Source organism: Ranitomeya imitator, chromosome 3 (assembly GCF_032444005.1).
Source record: "Ranitomeya imitator isolate aRanImi1 chromosome 3, aRanImi1.pri, whole genome shotgun sequence".
Lineage (NCBI taxonomy): Eukaryota > Metazoa > Chordata > Amphibia > Anura > Dendrobatidae > Ranitomeya > Ranitomeya imitator.
Window position 1 is genome coordinate 254,640,228 of NC_091284.1, and position 19,222 is coordinate 254,659,449.

Genomic DNA, 19,222 nt, shown 5'->3' on the forward strand with positions numbered 1-19,222 from the left:
TATATATATATATATATATATATATAATCAGCGTACTCAGGACAAATTGCACAATAACTTTTGGGGTCCAATTTCTCCTGTTATCCTTGGGAACATAAAAAATTTGGATCTGAAGTAATTTTTTTGTGGAAAAAAATGTTCTTTTTTTTTTTTTAAACATTCCAAAAATTCCTGTGAAGCACCAGAAGGGTTAATAAGCTTCTTGAATGTGTTTTTGCGCACTTGAGGGGTGCAGATTTTAGAATGGTGTCACGTTTGGGAATTTACTGTCATATAGACCCCTCAAAGTGACTTTAACCCCTTCATGACCCAGCCTATTTTGACCTTAATGACCTGCCCGTTTTTTGCAAATCTGACCAGTGTCTCTTTATGAGGTAATAATTCAGGAACGCTTCAACGGATCCTAGCGGTTCTGAGATTGTTTTTTCGTGACATATTGGGCTTCATGTTAGTGGTAAATTTAGGTCAATAAATTCTGCGTTTATTTGTGATAAAAACGGAAATTTGGCGAAAATTTTGAAAATTTTGCAATTTTCACATTTTGAATTTTTATTCTGTTAAACCAGAGAGTTATGTGACACAAAATAGTTAATAAATAACATTACCCACATGTCTACTTTACATCAGCACAATTTTGGAAACAAATTTTTTTTTTTTGCTAGGAAGTTATAATGGTTAAAATTTGACCAGCGATTTCTCTTTTTTACAATGAAATTTACAAAACCATTTTTTTTAGGGACCACCTCACATTTGAAGTCAGTTTGAGGGGTCTATATGGCTGAAAATACCCAAAAGTGACACCATTCTAAAAACGGCACCCCTCAAGGTACTCAAAACCACATTCAAGAAGTTTATTAACCCTTCAGGTGCTTCACAGCAGCAGAAGCAACATGGAAGGGAAAAATGAACATTGAACTTTTTAGTCACAAAAATGATCTTTTAGCAACAATTTTTTTTATTTTCCCAAAGGTAAAAGGAGAAACTGAACCACGAAATGATATGATACCTCATATGTGGGGGTAAACCACTGTTTGGGCGCACGGCAGGGCTCGGAAGGGAAGGAGCTCCATTTGACTTTTTGAATGAAAAATTGGCTCCACTCTTTAGCGGACACCATGTCGCGTTTGGAGAGCCCCCGTGTGCCTAAACATTGGGGCTCCCCCACAAGTGACCCCATTTTGTAAACTAGACGCCCCAAGGAACTTATCTAGATGCATATTGAGCACTTTAAACCCCCAGGTGCTTCACAGAAGTTCATAACGCAGAGCCATGAAAATAAAAAATAATTTTTCTTTCCTCAAAAATGATTTTTTAGCCACGAACTTCCTATTTTCCCAAGGGTAACAGGAGAAATTGGACCCCAAATGTTGTTGTCCCGTTTGTCCTGAGCACGCTGATACCCCCAAAGGAACTTATCTAGATGTGTGGTGACCACTTTGAACCCCCAAGTGCTTCACAGAAGTTTATAACGCAGAGCCGTGAAAATAAAAAATCATTTTTCTTTCCTCAAAAATAATTTTTTAGCCCGCATTTTTTTTTATTTTCCCAAGGGTTACAGGAGAAATTGGACCCCAAAAGTTGTTGTCCAGTTTCTCCTGAGTATGCTAGTACCCCATATGTAGGGGAAAACCACTGTTTGGGCCACATCGGGGCTCGGAAGGGAGGGAGCACCATTTGACTTTTTGAATGCAAGATTGGCTGGAATCAATGGTGGCGCCATGTCGCGTTTGGAGACCCCCTCATGTGCCTAAACAGTGGAAACCCCTCAATTCTAACTCCAACACTAACCCCAACACACCCCTAACCCTAATCCCAACCCTAACCCCAGTCTTAACCCTAATTCCAACCCTAACTCTAATTCAATTCCAACCCTAACCCTAAGGCTATGTGCCCTCGTTGTGGATTTGTGTGGGGATTTTTCCGCACCGTTTTTGAAAAATCTGCAGGTAAAACGCACTGCGCTTTACCTGCGGATTTACCGCGGATTTCCAGTGTTTTTTTTGTGTGGATTTCACCTGCGGATTCTTATTATGGAGCAAGTGTAAAACGCTGCGGAATCCACACAGAGAATTGACATGCTGCGGAAAATACAACGCAGCGTTTCCGCACTGTACTTTCCGCACCATGGGCACAGCGGATTTGGTTTTCCATAGGTTTACGTGGTACTGTAAACGTAATGGAAAACTGCTACGAATCCGCAGCGACCGATCCGCTGCGGATCCGCAGCTATATCCGCACCGTGTGCACATAGCCTAATTCTAACCCTAATTCCAACTCTAGCCCTAATTCTAACCCTAACCCTAATTGTATCCCTAACCCTAAAGGTACTGTCACACTAGACGATATCGCTAGCGATCCGTGACGTTGCAGCGTCCTCGCTAGCGATATCGTCCAGTGTGACAGGCAGCAGCGATCAGGCCTCTGCTGGGAGATCGCTGGTCGGGGAAGAAAGTCCAGAACTTTATTTCGTTGCTGGACTCCCCGTAGACATCGCTGAATCGGCGTGTGTGACACCGATTCAGCGATGTCTTTGCTGGTAACCAGGGTAAACATCGGGTAACTAAGCGCAGGGCCGCGCTTAGTAACCCGATGTTTACCCTGGTTACCATCCTAAAAGTAAAAAAACAAACGCTACATACTTACCTACCGCTGTCTGTCCTCCAGCGCTGTGCTCTGCACTCCTCCTGCTCTGGCTGTGAGCGTCGGTCAGCCGGAAAGCAGAGCGGTGACGTCACCGCTCTGCTTTCTGGCTGCCCGGCGCTCACAGCCAGACCAGAGAAGCAGAGCGCCGAGGACAGACGGCTGTAGGTAAGTATGTAGCGTTTGTTTTTTTACTTTTTAGGATGGTAACCAGGGTAAACATCGGGTTACTAAGCGCGGCCCTGCGCTTAGTTACCCGATGTTTACCCTGGTTACCGGGGACCTCGGGATCGTTGGTCGCTGGAGAGCTGTCTGTGTGACAGCTCTCCAGCGACCAAACAGCGACGCTGCAGCGATCCGGATCGTTGTCGGTATCGCTGCAGCGTTGCTATGTGTGACGGTACCTTAATTCTAACCCTATCCCTAAGTGCAACCCTATCCCTAAGTGCAACCCTATCCCTAAGTGCAACCCTATCCCTAAGTGCAACCCTATCCCTAAATGCAACCCTATCCCTAAGTGCAACCCTAGCTGTTATGACCTGGTGGTCAGGACAATAATGGACCTGGTGGTTAAGAGCACACGGAATGACCTGATATTTACTGATAATATAGGACGAGCTCTGGGACGTGGGAACTCTGCTGACAGCAATCCCTAATCCTATCACACACACTAGAAATAGCCGTGGATTGCTCCTAACGCTCCCTATGCAACTCGGCACAGCCTAAGGAACTAGCTAGCCCTGAAGATAGAAAAATAAAGCCTACCTTGCCTCAGAGAAATTCCCCAAAGGAAAAGGCAGCCCCCCACATATAATGACTGTGAGTAAAGATGAAAATACAAACACAGAGATGAAATAGATTTAGCAAAGTGAGGCCCGACTTACTGAACAGACCGAGGATAGGAAAGGTAGCTTTGCGATCAGCACAAAAACCTACAAAAAGACCATGCAGAGGGCGCAAAAAGACCCTCCGCACCGACTCACGGTGCGGAGGCGCTCCCTCTGCGTCCCAGAGCTTCCAGCAAGCAAGACAACAAACAAAATAGCAAGCTGGACAGAAAAATAGCAAACCAGAGAAAAACAAGCAGGCACTTAGCTTCTGCTGGGAAGACAGGTCACAAGAACGATCCAGGAGTGAACAAGACCAATACTGGAACATTGACAGGTGGCATGGAGCAAAGATCTAAGTGGAGTTAAATAGAGCAGCCAGCTAACGAATTAACCTCGTCACCTGTGGAAGGAAACTCAGAAACACCCACAGCCACCAGAGGAATTCCATGGATAGAACCAGCCGAAGTACCATTCATGACCACAGGAGGGAGCCCGACAATAGAATTCACAACACCTAGCCCTAAGTGCAACCCTAGCCCTAAGTGCAACCCTAGCCCTAAAGGAAAAACAAAAATAAATATATTTTCTGTATTTCATTATTTTCCCTACCTATAGGGGGGATAAAGGGGGGGTTTATTTACTATTTTTTTTATTTTGATCGCTGTGATAGGTTCTATCACAGCGATCAAAATGTACAGGGAATGAACCTGCCGGCAGATTCGGAAGCGTACTGCGCATGCGCCCGCCATTTTCCAAGATGGCGGCGCCCATGCGAGAAGACCGAGGACACCGGGGGGGACACCGAGACTAGGTAAGTATGGGGTGGTGCGATCAGACAGCGGGGGGGGGGGGGGTCAGAGGGGAGGACGGGGGAGGGTAGGAGGGGAGAGGAAGGCGCTTAGGACAGGACGGAGGGGTAGGGAACACTGACAGCGGCTGCCGTCAGTCGGTGGGGGGGCCAGATCGGGGTCTCCAGCCATGGTTGATGCTATTGCAGCATCGGCCATGGCTCGATTGTAATATTTCACCAATTTTCATAGGTGAAATATTACAGATTGCTCTGATTGGCTGTTGAAAGTGAAACAGCTAATCAGAGCGATCATAGCCACGGGGCTGAAGTACCACTCCCCCTGTCCCTGTAGGTCGGGTGAAATTGGAGTTAACCCTTTCACCCGGCCTGCAGGAACGCGATCATTCTGTGACACAGCATATGCGTCACAGGTCGGATTGGTACTGACTTTCATGACGCATACGCTGTGTCACAGGTCGGGAAGGGGTTAAATGTGATCTGGTCTCTAAAAAAAAACCAAAAAATTGGTGTTGTAAAAATGAGAAATCGCTAGACAACTTTTAACCCTTATAACTCCCTAACAAAAAAAAATGTTCGTTCCAAAATTGTGCTGATGTAAAGTAGACATGTGGGAAACATGTTGGGGCATGTTAGGTTAGGCTATGGGTTGAACTAGATGGACTTAAAGTCTTCCTTCAACCTTAATAACTATGTTATTATGTTATTTTGTGTGACATATCTGTGTTATTTAACGGCATGAAAATTTAAAGTTGGAAAATTGCAAAATTTTCAAAACTTTTGGCCAAATTTCCTTTTTTTTCACAAATAAATGCAAGTCATATCAAAGAATTTTACCACTATCATGAAGTACAATATGTATCGAGAACACAGTGTCAGAATCATCAGGATCCGTGGAAGCGTTCTAGAGTTATTACCTCATAATGGGACAGTGGTCAGAATTGTAAAAATTGGCCCGGTCATTAACGTGCAAACCACCCTTGGGGGTAAAGGGGTTAATATAGTTTTGTGTAATATGTGGCTTGTTTTCAGACATTTAATTTGATTGCTAGTTCACATGCTTAACATAACTGATACCTATATTTACAATATCCTTATATATTCGGAGGAATGTCTCTGCTTTTATGTAGGTAGGATTGGCATAGTATGGGTGTATGAGATTATGGTTTCCTGTTGTGTTTTTTTTCATGTTTTCTCATTATTTTAAGGATTTGGTAATTTGACATTTTGACAGAACCTAGGATCAAAACAAAATGAGCAAATACCTTGTAGTAAGTAAATAATAAATGTAATCAACATTCAATGCTTAACCCCTTCCCGACCTTTGACGCCACGTAGGCGTCATGAAAGTCGGTGCCATTCCGACCCATGACGCCTATGCGGCGTCATGGAAAGATCGCGTCCCTGCAGATCGGGTGAAAGGGTTAACTCCCATTTCACCCGATCTGCAGGGACAGGGGGAGTGGTAGTTTAGCCCAGGGGGGGTGGCTTCACCCCCTCGTGGCTACGATCGCTCTGATTGGCTGTTGAAAGTGAAACTGCCAATCAGAGCGATTTGTAATATTTCACCCATTATAACGGGTGAAATATTACAATCCAGCCATGGCCGATGCTGAAATATCATCGGCCATGGCTGGAAATACTAGTGTGCCCCCACCCCACCCCTCCGATCGCCCCCCCACCCCCCCGATCTGGCCGGTACACTGCTCCGGCTCCCCTCCGTCCAGTGCTCCGCTCCCCCCCGTGCTCGTGTCCGCTCCCCCCGTGCTCCAATCACCCCCCCCGTGCTCCAATCACCCCCCCTGCACTCCGATCCACCCCCCCCGTGCTCCGTTCCACCCCCCCGTGCTCCATTCCAGCCCCCCCGTGCTCCGTTCCACGCCCCCCGCGCTCCGTTCCACCCCTCCCGCGCTCCGATTCCCCCCCCCGTGCTCCGATCCCCCCCCCCGTGGTCCCCCCCCACCCTATCATACTTACCGATCCAGCCGTGGTCCCGTCCGTCTTCTCCCGGGCGCCGCCATCTTCCAAAATGGCGGGCGCATGCGCAGTGCGCCCGCCGAATCTGCCGGCCGGCAGATTCGTTCCAAAGTGCATTTTGATCACTGAGATATAATCTATCTCAGTGATCAAAATAAAAAAAATAATAAATGACCCCCCCCCCCCTTTGTCACCCCCATAGGTAGGGACAATAAAAAAATAAAGAAATTTTTTTTTTTCCACTAATGTTAGAATAGGGTTAGGGTTAGGGGTAGGGTTAGGGTTAGGGGTAGGGTTAGGGCTAGGGGTAGGGGTAGGGTTAGGGGTAGGGTTAGGGGTAGGGGTAGGGCTAGGGTTAGGGCTAGGGTTAGGGCTAGGGTTAGGGTTAGGAATGTGCACACGTATTCTGGTCCTCTGCGGATTTTTCCGCTGCGGATTTGATAAATCCGCAGTGCTAAACCGCTGCGGATTTATGGCGGATTTACCGCGTTTTTTTCTGCGCATTTCACTGCGGTTTTACAATTGCGATTTTCTATTGGAGCAGTTGTAAAACCGCTGCGGAATCCGCACAAAGAAGTGACATGCTGCGGAATGTAAACCGCTGCGTTTCCGTGCAGTTTTTCCGCAGCATGTGTACAGCGATTTTTGTTTCCCATAGGTTTACATTGAACTGTACACTCATGGGAAACTGCTGCGGATCCGCAGCGTGTGCACATACCTTTAGAATTAGGCTATGTGCACACGGTGCGGATTTGGCTGCGGATTCGCAGCAGTGTTCCATCAGGTTTACAGTACCATGTAAACATATGAAAAACCAAATCCGCTGTGCCCATGGTGCGGAAAATACCGCGCGGGAACGCTGCGTTGTATTTTCCGCAGCATGTCAATTCTTTGTGCGGATTCCGCAGCGTTTTACACCTGTTCCTCAATAGGAATCCGCAGGTGAAATCCGCACAAAAAACACTGGAAATCCGCGGAAAATCCGCAGGTAAAACACAGTGCCTTTTACCCGCAGATTTTTCAAAAATGGTGCGGAAATATCTCACACGAATCCGCAACGTGGGCACATAGCCTTAGGGTTAGGGTTGGAATTAGGGTTGTGGTTAGGGTTAGGGGTGTGTTGGGGTTAGTGTTGTGGTTAGGGGTGTGTTGGGGTTAGGGTTGTGATTAGGATTATGGCTACAGTTGGGATTAGGGTTAGGGGTGTGTTGGGGTTAGTGTTGGAGTTAGAATTGAGGGGTTACCACTGTTTAGGCACATCAGGGGTCTCCAAACGCAACATGGCGCCACCATTGATTCCAGCCAATCTCGTATTCAAAAAGTCAAATGGTGCTCCCTCACTTCCGAGCCCTGACGTGTGCCCAAACAGTGGTTTACCCCCACATATGGGGTACCAGCATACTCAGGACAAACTGCGCAACAATTACTGGGGTCCAATTTCTCCTGTTACCCTTGTGAATCTAAAAAAATGCTTGCTAAAACATAATTTTTGAGGAAAGAAAAATGATTTTTTATTTTCACGGCTCTGCGTTGTAAACGTCTGTGAAGCACTTGGGGGTTCAAAGTGCTCACCACATATCTAGATAAGTTCCTTGGGGGGTCTAGTTTCTAAAATGGGGTCACTTGTGGGGGGTCTCTACTGTTTAGGCACACCAGGGGCTCTGCAAACGCAACGTGACACCCGCAGACCATTCCATCAAAGTCTGCATTTCAAAAGTCACTACTTCCCTTCTGAGCCCCGACGTGTGCCCAAACAGTGGTTTACCCCCACATATGGGGTATCAGCGTACTCAGGAGAAACTGGACAACAACTTTTGGGGTCCAATTTCTCCTGTAACCCTTGGGAAAATAAAAAATTCTGGGCTAAATAATTATTTTTGAGGAAAGAAAACGTATTTATTATTTTCACGGCTCTGCATTATAAACTTCTATGAAGCACTTGGGGGTTCAAAGTGCTCACCACACATCTAGATAAGTTCCTTTCAGGGTCTAGTTTCCAAAATGGGGTCACTTGTGGGGGGTTTCTACTGTTTAGGCACATCAGGGGCTCTGCAAACGCAACGTGACGCCCGCAGAGCATTCCATCAAAGTCTGCATTTCAAAACGTCACTACTTCAATTCCAAGCCCCGGCATGTGCCCAAACAGTAGTTTACCCCCACATATGGGGTATCACCGTACTCAGGAGAAACTGGACAACAACTTTTGGGGTCAAATTTCTCCTGTTACCCTTGGGAAAATTAAAAAATTCTGGGCTAAATAATTATTTTTGAGGAAAGAAAACGTATTTATTATTTTCACGGCTCTGCATTATAAACTTCTATGAAGCACTTGGGGGTTCAAAGTGCTCACCACACATCTAGATAAGTTCCTTTGGGGGTCTAGTTTCCAAAATGGGGTCACTTGTGGGGGGTTTCTACTGTTAAGCCACATCAGGGGCTCTGCAAACGCAACGTGACGCCCACAGAGCATTCCATCAAAGTCTGCATTTCAAAACGTCACTACTTCACTTCCGAGCCCCGGCATGTGCCCAAACAGTGATTTACCCCCACATATGGGGTATCAGCGTACTCAGGAGAAACTGGACAACAACTTTTGGGGTCAAATTTCTCCTGTTACCCTTGGGAAAATAAAAAATTGCAGGCTAAAAGATCATTTTTGAGAAAATAATTTTTTTTTTATTTTCATGGCTCTGCGTTATAAACTTCTGTGAAGCACTTGGGGGTTCAAAGTCCTCACCACACATCTAGATTAGTTCCTTTGGGGGTCTAGTTTCCAAAATGGTGTCATTTCTGGGGGATCTCCAATGTTTAAGCACACAGGGGCTCTCCAAACGTGACATGGTGTCCGCTAATGATTGGAGCTAATTTTCCATTTAAAAAGCCAAATGGCGTGCCATCCCTTCCGAGCCCTGCCGTGCGCCCAAACAGTGGTTTACCCCCACATATGGGGTATCAGCGTACTCAGGACAAACTGGACAACAATATTTGGGGTCCAATTTCTCCCATTATCCTTGGCAAAATAGGAAATTCCAGGCTAAAAAATCATTTTTGAGGAAAGAAAAATTATTTTTTATTTTCATGGCTCTGCGTTATAAACTTCTGTGAAGCACCTGGGGGTTTAAAGTGCTCAATATGCATCTAGATAAGTTCCTTGGGGGGTCTAGTTTCCAAAATGGGGTCACTTGTGGGGGAGCTCCAATGTTTAGGCACACAGGGGGCTCTCCAAACGCGACATGGTGTCCGCTAACAATTGGAGCTAATTTTCCATTCAAAAAGTCAAATGGCGCGCCTTCCCTTCCGAGCCCTGCCGTGTGCCCAAACAGTGGTTTACCCCCACATATGAGGTATCGGCGTACTCGGAAGAAATTGCCCAACAAATTTTATGATCCATTTTATCCTACTGCCCATGTGAAAATGAAAAAATTGAGGCGAAAATAATTTTTTTGTGAAAAAAAAGTACTTTTTCATTTTTACAGATCAATTTGTGAAGCACCTGAGGGTTTAAAGTGCTCACTAGGCATCTAAATAAGTTCCTTGGGGGGTCTAGTTTCCAAAATGGGGTCACTTGTGGGGGAGCGCCAATGTTTAGGCACACAGGAGCTATCCAAACGCGACATGGTGTCCGCTAACGATGGAAATAATTTTTCATTCAAAAAGTCAAATGGCGCTCCTTCCCTTCCGAGCCTTACCATGTGCCCAAACAGTGGTTTACCCCCACATGTGAGGTATTGGTGTACTCAGGAGAAATTGCCCAACACATTTTAGGATCCATTTTATCCTGTTGCCCATGTGAAAATGAAAAAATTGAGGCTAAAAGAATTTTTTTGTGAAAAAAAAGTACTTTTTCATTTTTACGGATCAATTTGTGAAGCACCTGGGGGTTCAAAGTGCTCACTATGCATCTAGATAAGTTCCTTGGGGCGTCTAGTTTCCAAAATGGGGTCACTTGTGGGGGAGCTCCAATTTTTAGGCACACGGGGGCTCTCCAAACGTGATATGGTGTCCGCTAAAGAGTGGAGCCAATTTTTGATTCAAAAAGTCAAATGGCGCTCCTTCCCTTCCAAGCCCTGCCGTGCGCCCAAACAGTGGTTTACCCCCACATATGAGGTATCAGCGTACTCAGGACAAATTGGACAACAAATTTCGTGGTTCAGTTTCTCCTTTTACCATTGGGAAAATAAAAAAATTGTTGCTAAAAGATAATTTTTGTGACTAAAAAGTTAAATGTTCATTTTTTCCTTCCATGTTGCTTCTGCTGCTGTGAAGCACCTGAAGGGTTAATAAACTTCTTGAATGTGGTTTTGAGTACCTTGAGGGGTGCAGTTTTTAGAATGGTGTCACTTTTGGGTATTTTCAGCCATATAGACCCCTCAAACTGACTTCAAATGTGAGGTGGTCCCTAAAAAAAATGGTTTTGTAAATTTCGTTGTAAAAATGACAAATCGCTGGTCAAATTTTAACCCTTATAACTTCCTAACAAAAAAAAATTTTGTTTCCAAAATTGTGCTGATGTAAAGTAAACATGTGGGAAATGTTATTTATTAACTATTTTGTGTCACATATCTCTCTGGTTTAACAGAATAAAAATTCAAAATGTGAAAATTGCGAAATTTTCAAAATTTTCGCCAAATTTCCGTGTTTATCACAAATAAATGCAGAATTTATTGACCTAAATTTACCACTAACATGAAGCCCAATATGTCACGAAAAAACAATCTCAGAACCGCTAGGATCCGTTGAAGCGTTCCTGAGTTATTACCTCATAAAGGGACACTGGTCAGAATTGCAAAAAACGGCAAGGTCTTTAAGGTCAAAATAGGCTGGGTCTTGAAGGGGTTAATTTAATATTTACTTGCTGCAGGATATTTGCTCATTTTGTTTTGATCCTAGATTCAGTCTGTTAAATGTGCACCCACATATTACTCTTATACCAACATATATTCCGGCCTATTTCTTTGGTTTTATTTTGTGACATTTTGTATGAATAAAAGTATTTACGTTTTAATTTGCATATTATAAATTTAAGTATTTACCTTATCCGCATTTATGATTCAACTGTTGATTATTTCTATAAACTAAGATCCTGGTACAACTATAAGAAAAAAAAAATTCTTGCAGACTTCACTTTAAGACAATAATTGGACATACCGTAAGTTATTTTTTTTTTATCTTTCAGAGTATATTAAAATGGCAGATCATTATGTACCTGTTCCTGGAGGTCCAAATAATAATAATTATGCAAACGTTGAGCTTATTCTTGATATTGCTAAAAGGATTCCAGTACAGGTAATATTTCTTGTATCTACTTTAGAAGATCCTTTCCTTTGCATACATTATGTGCAATTTGTGAAAACGAAAGAATAAAGGTAGAATTTTGTAAATGTATAAAATGTTTCAAAATCTTTTTTTCTTCTATTTTTAGGCTGTATGGGCTGGATGGGGTCATGCCTCTGAAAATCCAAAGCTACCTGAACTTCTTCACAAAAACGGCATTGCTTTCATGGGTAAGATTAAAATATCTCACACTCCCCAATCGGCCATAATGTATTTTTGATGTCTCTATACCCTTACTAACAAGCCCCTTGTATTGGCTTATTCATTTCTGCATGTGCCTAAAATCAAGTTTAGAACTGTGGTCGCGATGTGCGAATTAGTGGATGACTAGTTGTGCGGGCCTAGTCTAATCATCCCACTGTTTTATGTTATCACGCTCCTGTTGGCGTGAGTGACATGGTGTGCGAGAGTAGCATCACCTCTGCCTCCCTAGTAACGGGTAGTAAAGCCAACTTCAGTGGTACACTGTACATGGCCAGGGATGTAAGACACAGCCAGGCGTGAAATTTCCGGAGCTAGCTGTGTCCTGCACCAGTGCTGCCTTCCTAGCCATGCCCCTAACTTCACATTGTTTGGGAGGTAGAGATTTGTAGAATTCCAGCAGTTACCTTGCTCTTGCAATTTATTTTGCTCACAGGGGAGTGATAACATTAGTCTGGGGAAAACTCACCCCTACGACTAGTTGCCCACTAATTAGCACATCGAAACCGCAGTTCTAAAATTGATTTTGGGCAAAGGTAGAAATCTACAAGCCATTAAAAGGGGCTTGTTAGGAAGGGTATTCAGGGATCAGTAAATACATAGTGGTGGTTGGAGAGCTTGTGGGAGCTATCAAGATTTCCCATAGGATGATAAAAAGCAAAGGCGGATTCTGCCAATTATTGGATTTAGTTCTCTAGTTGATGTGTATGAGGTCGGCTTGTGGCTACACCCTGAGGGATACACTGGTATAATCAGTTTAAAAAAGTACAATTGTATTGTAACATAAGGTTCCTCTGAAATTAGGAAAATCCCAAAAAAGTTTATCTACAAAAAACCTACATATTTGCTAAGAAGTACAGTTCCGACACAGACACATTTTTTCCCCATAAAGTTTGCTGCTTCAGTGTTTTAGATCTTTTTTAGTGGGACGTTGGTTCAGTGGTATACTGCAGTACACTGGTATTTTTGATCATTCTGTTTGGAGGTTTTTTTAATGAAAATATCAGACATTTGACAATGTAGAAAACCTAGCAAATGTCAAGCTTTTGGTGTTTACACAAGCATAAATTGGTTTATTTCAATGTCATTTTTCAAACATGCTTTTATTTTGTTAGGGTGTTTGTTAGAAGGTCTACAATTTAGCAGAATTTTTTAAATGGAAATATGCAAATTCTATTTTGTTGTGGATGTATTGTTCAATTTCGGAGTGAATTTGAGGGGGGGAATTTCCAAAGAAATTCAACCTGTCCTGGAGGCTGAGTGCATCAGTGTCAGTGCAAACTGTGTCGACATTTGAATGACACTCTAGTTACCAAAAAAGGAATGTTGCCATCAACAAAGGAAAGAACACAGCACCTACAGTAAAATATGGGCAAAGCTCAAAGTGGTTTTAGGGTTGTTTTGCTGCCTCTGGCACTGAGTGCAATGCATCTTGAAATCTGAAGATTGCCAACGGATTTTGGATCACAATGTATGGCTCAGTGTCAGAAAGCTGCTTTTGCATCCTTGGTCATGAGTCTTCCAGCAGGTCAATGACCCCAAACATACTTCAAGAAGCATTCAGAAATGGATGGAAACAAAGATAAGGAGAGTCCTGAAGTGGCCAGTAATGAGTCCAGTTCTAAATTCAGTTGAACACCTGTGGAGAGATCTTAAAATTGCTGTTGGGAGAAGGCAGCCTACAAATATGGGAGACCTGGAGCAGTCTGCAAGAGAAGAGTGGTGAAAATTCAATTTGACAGTTGTAAGAAGCTTGTTGATGGTTATAGGAAACAACTGATTGCAGGTATTTATTCCAGACTGTTCGACCAGATGTTACATTGAGGGTGCCAACAACTTTGTCCAGCCCCTTTTTAGTTATTTTGTGTGAAATTATGAGGGTATTCTCATCGTTCACTCTGGACTATGATTAAGAACCAGTTGGTTTGAAACGCGTAAAGCCGTGAGTTTCCCGGGTTACTTGCCTTTTTTCTAAATCAATGGTTTTATACCACAATTTTAACCATGTTATACATTAAAGATTTTTGGTTTTAATTCATTTTTCACCGATGGATCTGTTGCTGGATACCTTTCCTTCTTTGATACTGCTCGTTTGCTGCTAACACTGACTTCTTTCCGTGCACGGCCATTGGATTCTACTGCAGTGAGCTGGATTTTTTCTGCCAAGTTTTTTTTTTACATTTGCAATTGTGTATTGTTTCATGAACTCATGTGAACTTTTTTCTTCAGAATAGTCACTCAAAAATCTACACTACACTAAATAATTTGATCAAATTGAGCTTTTTTTGCAAAATGGTTGTAGGGCTTCACATATGTCTTGGATTGGTGCCCTAACACCTTGCATTGTTCATGTTTCTGTGGTGGAACCAAAGCTGAACGTTGGGATCCTGAAAAACACAACAAAAAACAGCCAAAAGCCTGCTTTTCATAACCTGCTTCTCGAAAGATCTACTTGTCAGCATAGCCTTATGGAGTTTTTCACCAACTTGCAATGAGATGATTATATGGGAGAATTTATTAAAGGGAACCTGTCACCCCGAAAATCCCGGGTGAGGTAAGCCCACCGGCATCAGGGGCTTGTCTACAGCATTCTGTAATGCTGTAGATAAGCCCCCGATGTTACCTGAAAGAGGAGAAAAAAAGTTAGATTATACTCGCCCAGGGGCGGTCCCGCTGCTGGTCCGATCAAACGGGTGTCTCTGGTCCGCTGCGGCACCTCCCATCTTCATTCCAAGACGTCCTCTTCTGATCTTCAGCCACGGCTCCGGCGCAGGCGTACTTTGTCTGCCCTGTTGAGGGCAGAGCAAAGTAATGCAGTGCGCAGGTGCCGGGCCTCTCTGACCTTTCCCAGCACCTGCGCACTGCAGTACTTTGCTCTGCCCTCAACAGGGCAGACAAAGTATACCTACACCGGAGCCGTGGCTGAAGATCAGAAGAGGACGTCTTGGAATGAAGATAGGAGGCGCCGCAGCGGACCAGAGACGCCCATCCGACCGGACCAGCAGCGGGACCGCCCCTGTTGTGAATTCTGTGGCAGAGCTCCCTCCTGTGGTTACAAGTGGTACTTCGGCTGATTCTCTCTATGAACTTCCGTTGGTGGAGGAGAGTGGTACTGCGGCTTCTGAGTTTCCTTCCTCAGGTGATGTGGGGAAGTCGTTAGGTGCTGCTCTATTTAACTCAACCTAGTGCTTTGATCCTGGCCTCCAGTCAATGTTCTAGTATAGGACTTTCTTCCTCCTGGATCGTTTCTGTGGCCTGCTGCTCTGCATAGCTAAGTCCCGCTTTTGTTATTTTGTTTGCTGTTTTTTTCTGTCCAGCTTGCTTATTTGGTTTTTCTTGCTTGCTGGAAGCTCTGGGACGCAGAGGGTGTACCTCCGTGCCGTTAGTCGGTACGGAGGGTCTTTTTGCCCCCTTTGCGTGGTTGTTTGTAGGGTTTTGTGTTGACCGCAAAGTTACCTTTCCTATCCTCGCTCTGTTCAGAAAGTCGGGCCTCACTTTGCTAAATCTATTTCATCTCTACGTTTGTCTTTTCATCTTAACTCACAGTCATTATATGTGGGGGCTGCCTTTTCCGTTGGGGTATTTCTGTGAGGCAAGGTAGGCTTATTTTCTATCTTCAGGCTAGCTAGTTTCTCAGGCTGTGCCGAGTTGCATAGGGAGCGTTAGGCGCAATCCACGGCTGCCTCTAGTGTGGTTGGAGAGGATTAGGGATTGCGGTCAGCAGAGTTCCCACGTCTCAGAGCTCGTTCTATGTTTTTGGGTTATTGTCAGGTCACTGTATGTGCTCTGACTTCTATGTCCATTGTGGTACTGAATTACCAAATCATAACACGCCCCTGGGTGAGTATAATATAACGTCTTTTTCTCATCTTTCAGGTAGCATTACAGAATGCTGTAGATAAGCCCCTGATGCCGGTGGGCTTACCTCACCCGCGATTTTCGGGGTGACAGTTTCCCTTTAAAGGGAATCTGTCAACCCAAACAGGGCAGACAAAGTACACCTGCGCAGGAGCCGCGACAGGAAGCAAAGCGAATTTTGGGGTGACAGATTCCATTTAAACCCAGCAGACACTGTTAAGGGTATAGAGGGGAACTCCATCATGTCTTTCATAGGTAATAGGTTTTCCTATGTATCTTCACATTGATAATAGTTTTCAGGGAGACTGAAGAAGATGTAAACCATTGTGAGCTGGCTAGATATAGTTTGGTGAATGCTGGAGTGTGACTGTTTACGATCTCATTACAGGTCCGCCAAGTCAAGCCATGTGGGCGTTAGGAGATAAAATTGCATCCTCAATTGTTGCCCAAACAGCTGGAATTCCAACTCTACCCTGGAGCGGCAATGGTGATTATGAATACTTTGTTATACATATTTTATTGTGTGGAAAGGTTTAGGTCTACCCCTTTTCATGAATGCTAGTGCTGAAATGACTTGGAATGGGGCTGGGAGGTGTACGTTTTACTTTTTTTTTGGGTGAATTATGTATAGTAGTATTCATTCACCCCTTTCCTCATTAGGACTTGGCAGGAGTTCACAAAAATGGAGGGGACTCATGGTAGATGTCGGTAGTATTCCATATCCTTCATCTGTGCCTAACAGCCATGGCCCTGGCTAAATTGTGCCTGCAGCTGCTTACCATTTAGGTGCCACAGTCAGTTTCAGCATTTTCTATGGAGTGGTTGCAGGTTTTCTCACTCACCGGCTCCCCACAACATGATCACTGATGGGTTACCATGGCTGTCGGGGTGCCTCGGTTACCAGGACTGCCATCTTGGTACTCCCGTGAAACTGCAATAGAAAAAAAATGGAGACAAGTTTGGTATTGCCATAAACACAGTGACCTTGCCAAACTTGTTTCTAGGTCATTTTTGCTGAACCGTGAAAACAAAATACAAAAATCAGTGCCAGAATTGCTTTTTTTACCACTTCATCCCACTTGGAATTTGTTTCCTGTTGTTTTTTTCCATTATATTGTATGTCAAAAATTACTGTGGTCATTTGTTACAAGTGACATTTTGGTTGAAGCGGTGGAAAAGCATATATAGAGGTTTCCAGCCTAGCACGTTAAAACAATTTCCAGGATTTTATTTGTGTTTTTTTCCAATGGTAGTTACCCCAAGGTATTGATAAGAACTTTTGTAATGTAACCCCATTAATGTAACCCCTACTTGCGTGATACCATCTGTCTGTTGATAATTAGCAATACGCGATCTATTTCAGTCTGACGTATCCCCTAATGTATATCATCACTAGTGATGCCATGTCCATGGGCCTGGTCTACGTCAGCATCTCCACAGCAGGCCTGGTGTTCAAAATGCTGCATTCAGTGGCTTATGCAGAAGTCAAGCAATACAACAAGGGAAGGGTGGTGGAACGATTTGTGAGTTATGTATCTTAAAGGAATCTTTTAGTAAGTTTTTGCTATATAATCTGACAGTAGCATGATGTAGGGGCAGGGAGCCTGATTCCAGAGATGTCACTTACTGGACTGCTTATTGCAGTTTTGATAGAACACCTGTTATCTCTGTTGTGAATGATGTAGCAGTGGTCAGAAAGCTGAACTTTGTATAACCACTCCCCACCACTTTTTGGCAGATTCTTGTGTACACTGTGCTTTAGCAGCAAGCTACCAGTCAGTGTTGGCGGGTTTACACAGATTAGCTGGACTGGCCTGCACATGAATCCTAGTCCCTTAGTATTAATCTTCTGCTGATAAAACACTGCACACAGCCTAATAAGTGACTCATCCCCAGAATCAGGTTCTCTTGCTGTATATTGAGCTATCAGATTAAATCACAAAAACCTGCTGCTGGATTCCCTGTACTTTTACCTTTCCATGCTTATTATAATTTTTCTGCTGTGTATTTTTCTTCTAGGTTTAAAAGTAGACTGGCAGGAAAGTGATTTAAAGAAGCGACTGTTAAATGTTCCCCAAGATATTTATGAAAAGGGCTATGTGAAAGATGTGGATGATGGATTGAAGGCGAGTTACCTATTTAATGCTGATTAAACTAAAAATAAGATTGCATTCAAATTAATGGGTTATTTGCTGTTTTATAGAACAGATTTCTAATGAATAAATCTCTTCCAAAGCCTTGATGAGAGCTAGATTTTTAATTTTCTACTTTATAAATGTTGTTGAGACTGTCCTGGTTATCTGAACGTCGTGGCAAAATAATTCCTCCAACTGTAAAGCGACTGTCCACTGCTCGGACAACCCCTTCTCAATTTGTATGTTTCCCCCTTATAAAATAATAACACTTATACTCCTCTTCGGAGCTGTTGCTGTTCCAGCAGTGTCAACAGTAGCTCTGCTGAGGATCACGTAATCGCGTCATTCTATCCCTGCGACCAATCAGTGGCTACTTTCTCTCCTGCCTCTCTCAAAAAGGAGGACAAATGGAGTTCTTCCAGTTTTTTAAAAATATGTTCAAAAAATCTTTATTGATACAATATTAAACATACAAAAAGATAAATAAAAACATGTGCTATAAGGAACCCAGAAATAAAGAAAAAATTCCAGCTCGACGAGGCGTGAAAAGTAAAAACTTGATACTTAGTTCACTTCATATCAGAAGCAGAGGATGAGACATCAGCACAATACAATAAAAACACTATCTACGCGTTTCAGGTGACAAGGCACCCTTAATCATCATATCTGGTATGCAGCCTGTTCGATGCTTTTAATACTATAAGGAACACCACAAGAAGTGGTGGCATTTAGTACATAGTATAGCTCAGTTCCCAATAACAAACTAAGTAATGGTAAGATGAGGACTTGTTAATTGGGCTCAAAGATTCACAATACAATGCCCCCTTCTGTCAGCAAAAGGTGCCATCAGTCATTATACTATTCCCATGTCTATACTGATGCCCAGGGTTGAGTGGTTTGCGGTCAAGAGCCCAAGGTCCGAAACCAGTCTGGCGTTAAGGTCATCAAAAGTTCCCCAAATTCATTTGTATGACACAGTCAGAAAATCATCTTACCCGATACTAAAACGTCAGCACCCAAACCCCAACGCGCGTTTCGCTGTCTGTTGACTCTGTACTCCTCTTGAGAAAGCATTCCATTAATGACATCACGTGATTATAAACTGACTAGCTGAATCCTTCACAGCTCTATGTAGAAACAGGAGATCAATTTTCCCTGAATGCTTCATCACTTACTGCAAAAGTCCCTGGCAGGGGCAGGAGGGAGCAGCCAAATTAGGAGTTGAAGAAGGGAATGATGAATGCAAGGACAATAGACAATGTTTCTACATACAGCAGAGAAAAGAGAATAATTAGCTGGCTACAAAAGGCAAAATGAGCAATTGTAAGTACACAGTGCTATATAATATGATAACTGCAATATATTAAAAGGATACAAATTTTGATGGGAGGAGTGCTTCTTTCATTCGTAATGGACAGCATACTAACCTTGTGTAGCCT

General features: G+C 43.5%; 1 protein-coding gene across 2 annotated transcripts in view; it reads left to right on the forward strand.

The window, feature by feature from the left end:
• The window catches only part of ACACA (acetyl-CoA carboxylase alpha), a 575,142-nt gene that overhangs the window by 36,587 nt on the left and 519,333 nt on the right, over positions 1-19,222 (forward strand). Inside the window, exons 6-9 of one of the 2 annotated variants that reach the window (XM_069756397.1) lie at positions 11,432-11,541; positions 11,678-11,759; positions 16,037-16,135; positions 17,668-17,778. In XM_069756397.1, the coding sequence (XP_069612498.1) occupies positions 11,432-11,541; positions 11,678-11,759; positions 16,037-16,135; positions 17,668-17,778 (402 nt within the window). The remainder of the gene's footprint in view (positions 1-11,431; positions 11,542-11,677; positions 11,760-16,036; positions 16,136-17,667; positions 17,779-19,222) is intronic. The other variant, XM_069756396.1, reaches the window with a different exon arrangement.